Below are 8,824 nucleotides of genomic sequence, written 5' to 3'. Positions count from 1 at the left end.
TCAGAAGCTAGAACAGTACGTAGCAAGATACTTACTTATATTCCTTGCAACATAAAGCTCTATAGTTAAGTAAACAAGGGTTCCTATTTATGTAGGTACGTATATAAGTGCGTGTTTACTGACTAAACAATCAATGTAATTTGCATAGTCACGTCTTGAGCCTAACACCATGTCACTCTGTCTAACATTGTAAGCGCGTCACTGATTCAATAGGTTAATGAAATTCGGTGTCTGGAATAGTGTGGGGTTGCGATAAACAACATCATTTGACTAGCATCAGAATAATAATGGAATGTTGTTTATTAAAATAGATTGATTTGAATAGTTCTTGGATATTTGTTATTGTTGATTCGTTTAGGCTCAATTTTAATCTTTGTTTGGATGTATAACATGCTTAGACATTAACATAATAGTAAGCTGAATGAAATGCATGAGAAAAGTGCGTAGACATATTTTTTGTTCCCCTTAGACCTTTTCCCAGCAGTGGGATCCATAAAGTTACATAAAAAGGGTAAAGTTAGGAAAAAACAACAACATAAAATCCGACAGTCTTTATTGTTATATTAATTAGCATAATAACAATGTACAGCATTCGTATTAACATTTTACATTAAACATTTAGGAATAGAAATAACTAAGGCGTCAAATAATAATCTCTTATATAAACTGGAATCGGTGAGTTATTGAGATAAAAAGCCTCTTACGTATATATTATGACAGTTATAGAAAGGGATTGCAGTAAATATCGTTTCTAATGGCGCTCAAAATGGCTGCGGGTTGGATTAGTCAGGTACCTAATGAGACAGATAAAGGGACTGTTTGTGAAATTAATGTAAATGTAATTTTGTCAGATATTCTCGTGAAAGAACGTGTACTAATTATTGGAAACTTTATTTAATATTATATTTTTCCATTAAAACAGTACTGCTGAAAGCGGGAATTATTTCAGAAAAAGTATTTGTTTCAAAGCGGCAGTATACCTATTTCATTAGTAACATTTGTTTTTGAAAGATTGGTTCTAAATATAGGACTCAAACAGCCATACCTTTAATATTACAGTACACAACAGTAACGACACCGAAAATAATATTTATAACACAAATCTAATGAAAGCTATGTTAAATCAATACAAAGGTTATCAGATGTACGTCATAGACTGGTCTTGACCTTCAAAGGAATATGGTAGTGGCTATCAATCACGCGATACTTGTATTAAAGGTATAGACTGCCTTTCAAATGCGCAGTTTGTAAAACTGATTTATAAGCATGTGAGACAATATCGACTTTAATGATGGTAAAAGTTTTAATAATCGATGAATAAGGATGCTACGTATTTCATAAGAAATCTGTACCAGCTGACCTGGATTACATTTTCTTTTTGATCTTTCATCGTCAAAATCAGTAGATCTCAGTACTTATTTAAAAAACATCTTGTGGCGGCATCAGACCCTCTTGAACTTTGTTCTTCATCCGATAAAAAATAACAAAATTTCTGGTCACTGATGGAATTTTAAAAATATGATGGTGACTAAATATTTAAGTTGCCCATTTCTTTATGTAATGTATCGGTTTTTTTAAGTTATTTAAAAACATCTTCCTCGGGCGTATAGGTAGTGACGGCTGATCATCTCACAATGGGACCCAGCGGATGGATAAATTCAAACGTATAACGCGTAAGCTGGTTAAAGATTTGGGAAAGGCCTTTACCGAGCAGTAGGACACAGCGGCTTAGATAAAAAAAGGCATCCAGCATCAAAAAACACCGTCTACTCAACGCAATCCCCTCTATACTGTCACAATACAAAATCTAAGTTATACCAATACGCAAAATTTGTTCAATCAAATACAAAAGTATAAAAGCCACATACAAATAACCCACACTAGCATGACTCAACATGAGCCGTTAAATATGTTGAATATCATTCAACAACTTCCTATTGTCCGTGGTTATAGAAATAATAAGCTATTGCCCATAAAATTATTGTAATATTCAATGTTCAACAACTTTCACACAACGCCATCTAGGTTCAAATTAAGCAAAACTTGTACAACTGATAAACATACTATACTTACTCTGAATATGTATGTATTAATTAATTAAAGTCATTTAATTTGATATGTATTTTTTAATATATTCTTTTTTTTTCAATTACGTACAGTGCTGTTTCAACGAGATCTAAAAGATTTCCTTTTTGGAAGCGAGACGCCACTATGATTAGTATAAGGCCGTCTAGCTCAAAGAACCATAAATTAAAATTTTAAACTGGTACAAGGTTCATGATCATTTCAATTCTTTAGAACAATTTGAACTAGCAAATTTTCGTACGTCATTTTAGTAGCAATAAAGTAAGCAAGTATTTTTATAGACAATAGACAATTAATTTCTATGAACACGGACATACATTCACTTTAATACGTATATAATGTAAATAATATATCAATATATTGTAAATACATTCTGTATACAGTTTAGTTATAATTATTGTATGTGAAGGCACCTCTATTTGTACTGCTTAAGGATATTTAATTATATTTACAGTATTAATACCTACTTATTTACATGGCACATACTTGGCTTTGTCGTACAACTCCTTTACAATTACATCTAATACACTGGGCACAGGTTATTTTTACAGTTTTAGTAGAATGGCACTTGATTCATTTATCTACGGCCTAAGATTTAATCACATTACTTATAACTATCATTTTCTGGTGAAATATCCATCATAGGGGATTAGGGCTACCGCTCTAAACTCTCTATGCGCGGCTTGTCGCAGGTTCTTTCCCCGCGTAGGATATTTTCTGGTTTCTTTAAGTAACTAAAAATTAAATCTTTTATGAAATAAATAATTTAAGGATTTTATAATCAAAATTCATTACGATCTGCTTTCAAATCAGTTGTCATTTTTACGAGTATAATAATTGTCATTCATTGAAAATATAATGTTAATAAAATATTATTTTCACAACCAATATTGTATAAAGGCTATAAAACACGTATATAACGTAGTTTTGTGGTCAAATCTATGATAGATATTTTACCAGCGAACCCATATTCCTCCGCAGTATCTAACATAAAATATTTTCATGGAAACGATATACGATCAAATATCGTTGTTTCTGCCAGTCATAAACTCGTCATTGTGAACACGCTATAAAGTTTATTAGTTCACAAAATTTACAACTTTCATAGCTTTAACTATTAAGTTGCATAGCAATTCATAACATCGTAAAAACCTTTCATTCTATATAGAAATCTAATAAAGTCTACAATATAACTAAAATTCTGTACAAAAATATAACTATAGCATAATAATGTAATAATACAAAATAATTAAAAACTAAAATTCATTAAAATAAAAATTCTGGCAATAACATTCTGCAACATAGAATTAACTAAACTGAGGGTATTTAAATTATAACATTTTCTCTTATATATATTTAAATAAATGCAAACTTGTATGTATTTACACAATACTTCATTAAAAAAGTAGTATTCAGGCTGTTCGTGTATTTTTAAACCACATTTAGCCGATTACCGCTTTTTTTTCAACAACATTAACATTTATTTAAATACTTCATAAAACAAAAATCACATATAATAATCCAAGCATAAACATCAATATACATTAATCATTTATAACTGCAATCACAGTCCGAAACACTCGTCACAAAACTATGCATACACCAGGTATACAAATGTCAAAACAAAATTTAAATATTAAAATATAAATAATTTTGGAGGGATAATAATCGATTAAGGAGTATCGATTTCATTAGAATCGATATGAATTTGTAACATCAATTGTCTGGAAATCGTTACATTGTTCAATCACTTCTATTTTGTGAATTTGAATTTAATAATCGAATTATTTGAATTTGAATTCGTAAGGAACTATATCAGGCACTTAGTTATATTTTAGTCACTGGCAAAGGCATTGTCATACAGCCTCAAATGTTTTTTTAGTTTAGGTAAAATTCTAATAAAAAAATTATAGACTTAAGATATTATTTGCAAACATGTTTTTTTGAAAACACGTATTCCGTTGTCTATTTAATATCCGTTTCACACTGGGTTTCAATAACAGCCGTCTCATAGCATTTCGTTGAAATATTCAACTGTCTTTCAAAAACCAACGACTTACATACACAAGGCACATCATACACTGTTTAAGTTCGTAACGTTTCTATTATACTGTTTAAATAGAGACCAAGTTTCTAAAGTTTAATTTATTCCGTTATCAAATTAATGATAACAACTGTCTGGTTGACCAAACTACAACTAACCAATCACAGCACTTGTAATGGGGCTTTACAGATAATAATTGATCTTTGTGCTCACCAGCTATCCAAAAACCTGGGACCAATATTCATAGAAACGTCATCAGTCAAAAATACCAAACATTCAAATCAATATACACTTATTGATATGTGTCAAGATAGGCTGGGCGTAAATGGACAAACTTTACCATGACGACAATTCTAATCCATTTGAATGCTCTTCTTACACAATTAAAACACCTTTATCCTTGTCTATTGTCATTTAAGAAGTAACCATCATTTCCAACCGACTTTAAATTGTCTGACCGTTCTTCTATTTAACACTGAACATGTTTCTTGTCATCCATCGGCAATCGACACTTCGGTTAACAAAACACTGTGATACATACCTTACTTTCAATAGAACTTATCTTCTTCAATATCCAAATTATTCTTATTATTTGGTTGATTGGAATGTCTTCTCAGCGTTCCTAGGGAGTCGTATTCGTTAGCTATGGCCTTAGGGTATAGCTTAGGGGTTGTTAACGCTGTATTGTGGTTGTTCGCGTTGGAGATGTTGTTGCTTTTTGATAGGAGGATGCCGCTTGTGCCGCCGATGCCCGTGAAGGAGGGCTGGCGTTTTGCTTTGCGGGGCTGTGGAGGAAGTCAGTCTTAGTAGGATTTTTAGAAATTGTACGAGTGTTTTGTGTGATTGTTCGAAGAGTTGGAGATTGAAGGAGACGATAAATGTTATGTTTTTAATTAATGTTTCAATGTTTTTGTAAGAATTTGATTATAACAATAATCATAACTACTATAAGTTAAACAAAATTTATAAAATCTTTTATACCTTTCTTAATAGTGCCAACAACATTCAATATCAAATTAGTTTAATATACACTAGCAAGATAATGTATATACATCATCTTTATTGTACTCAGACTAACTAAAGATAATTTATAACCTTTAACGTCATTTAATATTAGACGGTTGCATTTAAATGACTTATTTATAAGGTGCTATTTACGGCGTTATAACATCGTGTTATTATGTAAATACACATAACTAGGCTTTAAAAGGCTACCTCTAACTATGGTAGCCATTAGGCCCACGTTTATATTATAAAGTGGGTATTTACAAGTACTATGGTATTTTTATGATATTATCAGCTTTTATGGACACTGGTTGCAAGCATTAATGTTTTGTATAAAATTTTGATATTTATTTCATATGTTTTAGTTCCCTTTCCATTTTTTTTTGTGATATCCATTATAGTTAAGTGTCTCTTAAAGTAATCGTGATTTAAAACTACATATGATTAAACATTATTTCTTTGTAATTAAGTTCGATAAATAAAGTTTTTTTCATTAATGAATCACAAAAAAAATGCTCGTAATATGGCATGATGATTAATACTTAAAAAAACTTGCAGTAAATACAAAACACATTGTTTAACTAATACTAAGTATCCGAAAAAATGACCTGAAAGCGTTTTGGAATTAAATTAAGGCTAAACAACCAATCCCAACGTAATAACTGTCAAATGACCGAGACGAGAGCGCGGATTGTTTCGCATCACATATTCATATACAATAATACGAATTTCTATAAATAAACATCTATAAATATGTATAATACTTACAACTTCCTTCAAAGGCACAGTGACGTAGCTGTTCTGTTTCGCCGTGATGTAGTGCGGGCTGGAGGGCACGCGGTTCTGGCGGTGCCAGGGCAGGCGGGTCCCGCGACGCTGGCACACTATTACGATAGCCAGGCAGACTAGGCAACCTGGTAATAATACGAATTAAATATTTATAGTCTTTTTTTTTCATTTTCATAAATAAAAACGTTTAAGTAAAACTTTGTAGGGAATTTCTGTTATAGGAAAAACAATAACATAAAAATAAAACAATTTTAGGGGTGGACAACTAGTCACATAAGTCTAGTGTGTGATTTATATTTAAGCAAAATCACAGAACTACTAAAATATGCATATCAAATTTCATTAAAATCATTCAACATTGTGATTTGGATAAACCAGTACTGTAATACCCATAACACAATAGCTTGTAAAGCCTATCGTTTATCAACACTTATTAATTAAATTATGTCTTATCTCATATCTCATCTGAATAATTATGATTTAAAAAAACTTATACAAATAAAATGTTTAGAATCTCTCGTAATACTAAAGGCAACCAAAAAAAATCATGAAGTAATAAAAAAAATAAGCGAAATAATTTTAAATTAAACAGGCAAAACACAAAAAAAAATGTGGTTAAAGTGTGCCTTAACCATTTTGTGTGTTCCATCCTTGTCAAGGGGAGTGCTAACCGTCTCTCCTTTCAATAGACACGAACAAAAATTTCGAAACTTTACTCTTGGTCTTACATGTAGAAAAATGTTACTTGCGCGATTTAGAACTTCTTGCAATAAGTACAAAATTAAGTATATAACATCTATAAATTGAATCATATACATAACAACATATTCTTAAATAATATTTAAAAATATAATCACACATGAATTTTGAAAATTTGCCAAAAAAAACTTCAATAGTTAATGTTTGCTTCATCTATGTCGCTAACAACGCCATCTAGTATTTCGACGGTGAACTAAATGGTAAATAAAATAAAAAAAAAACTTACCCATGACGAAGGCCGCTACTATACAGCCTATTATTCCGCCGAGGCTCAGCGTTTCATTGCTAGACATTGTGACGAATGATGCCATCTCTACGTTTTGACTGTACGCAGGCATTGCGTTTAATTCTGTTGGAGGAAAATATTCATTAATATAAGCATAAAAGTAATAATATAATATGCGCTATTTTTTTTTTGTTTGCAGGAAAATTTAATTTGCAAATATTTCAGTTGCAATTGCAATATTTTGGATTTTTTCCGCTATTTTAGACAATCAACACATAATATTAGTCAGACTATTTACGTTATATAAATTTTACCTATTTGAAATCTTCAGTAGTTCAAATATGTATAACTAAGCATTTGAATTGCACTCTGAATTGTAGTTACAAAAACTCTAATACAGTGTACTTCCCAATTCTTCCAATAAACCACTTTACATAGGCTGGAGGAAAACATGAAATAAACAGACTTTAAATCTCCCACCCGCAGTAAGCAAGTTTGGAAATTAATTCTTAATTAATCTCTATATGGGGAGATCCATTATATATTTATCTTCGCAGATATAATGTTTAACGGTATACACGGTGTTTTTTTAGTCGTCTTACAAAAGGAACCCGATTGGCGCGATTTTTTTTTTTTATCATCAACTAAGATAATAAGTACGAAGAAAAATTAAACTAGAGAAATCTGAAAATACTCTTAAAAATGATCAAAACGCCGCCCGCGCCCCTCACCATTGTTACAAGGCTCGGACCGCTCTCGCAACAGAGCTGTATTTCTAAATAACTACGAATTGCATCATAATATTAAATAAAAATTGCATTTTTTTTTTCAAATCTCATAAATACTTATTTTTTTATCATGAATGTGTTCTAGTCATTGGATACACGAACTGGGCTGCTTTTGTAAGACGACTAAAAAATCACGGTGTATATGCTTATTTTTTAAACTTCTCCAGCAGTAAGGAATTTAATACTGAAACACGGAGAGTCCCACAAACATACAAATCACGAGCACAAAGACACCCAGACTCAGAACAAGCATTCGTGGATCACAATGCGTTTCGTATGGTGACCTCAACAATTCAGCTACTTACCATTATCGATATCGTCATCTCCAGCACAGCGCGCGACTTGTAGCTGTGCTCCCACGCAGGCGCCCGCCAAGCAGGCTCTTCGACGGACGCGCTCGCCGCTAACGCATGGGCCCCATGCTCCCCACTCACCCCACCCTGCTTCTGTGTCTGAAATAGACGAAGTTACGTTAGTTTTTTACGTTTTCTAGTTGTTTTTTATTATCATTTGTGAATTTAGAAGAAGAAGATTGTTGAGCAATACTTTCAGTCATGCCGCCCTGTTTGTTTTTCAACATTTCTCAGTTCATCAGTGGGATACAATTTAAATTAAGTCAATTCTACCTGATTAATGAAGAGGATTTCGCAAACTATTTATCAGTAACTATAAAATAATCTCAGCAAATTTAGTCTTAACACTATAACGCTATGCACAGTATCCTCACCAGCACAGTTATTGACACAGACGCGCCTCTCGAGCGCGGCGCCCGCGTCCGCGCAGCCCTCGGGCGACACGCACATGCGCGTGCGCGTGCGGTGTCCCGCCGCGCTGGACGCGCTGCCCGCGCACTCCCCGTTACACTCGCTCCACTCACTCCAGCATGACCACTCGCCTGCGGGAAAACATTGATTACGTAAGTGGGAACATGGTTTTTGTAGTGGATAGAGCTGGTTCTGATGATGCATTTTTATCAATATTGGTTTCTTAATTAAACTTGATTAAGATACATTGAGTACCAAAAAAAATCTTTTTTATTCGTGAACTTGATAGTAGTAACGGACACAGCAACGGCGGAAGAATATCTCAAACCGACGACGCTGCAACGCTCGCGCATAAAATTGGTGA

At 32.7% G+C, this 8,824-nt stretch overlaps 1 protein-coding gene and 1 non-coding gene across 2 annotated transcripts in view; both read right to left on the bottom strand.

Annotated features, from left to right (window-relative positions):
* Nucleotides 1–2,137: 2,137 nt before the first annotated feature.
* Nucleotides 2,138–8,824, bottom strand: part of LOC113499193 (semaphorin-5A) — a 39,459-nt gene continuing 32,772 nt past the window's right edge. Inside the window, exons 16-20 of the mRNA XM_026879565.1 lie at nucleotides 8,424–8,591; nucleotides 8,002–8,148; nucleotides 6,909–7,031; nucleotides 5,903–6,048; nucleotides 2,138–4,914 (exon numbers count right to left, since the gene is read on the bottom strand). Coding sequence (XP_026735366.1) covers nucleotides 4,678–4,914; nucleotides 5,903–6,048; nucleotides 6,909–7,031; nucleotides 8,002–8,148; nucleotides 8,424–8,591 — 821 coding nt within the window. The 3' untranslated portion in view covers nucleotides 2,138–4,677. The remainder of the gene's footprint in view (nucleotides 4,915–5,902; nucleotides 6,049–6,908; nucleotides 7,032–8,001; nucleotides 8,149–8,423; nucleotides 8,592–8,824) is intronic.
* On the bottom strand, nucleotides 6,527–6,616 carry LOC113499745. The gene has a single exon (XR_003401139.1). It is a non-coding gene; the product is annotated as a U6atac minor spliceosomal RNA (small nuclear RNA).

This window comes from Trichoplusia ni, chromosome 12 (assembly GCF_003590095.1).
Source record: "Trichoplusia ni isolate ovarian cell line Hi5 chromosome 12, tn1, whole genome shotgun sequence".
Lineage (NCBI taxonomy): Eukaryota > Metazoa > Arthropoda > Insecta > Lepidoptera > Noctuidae > Trichoplusia > Trichoplusia ni.
Note: the sequence above shows the minus strand (reverse complement) of the source record. Positions and strands in the feature narration are given on the sequence as shown.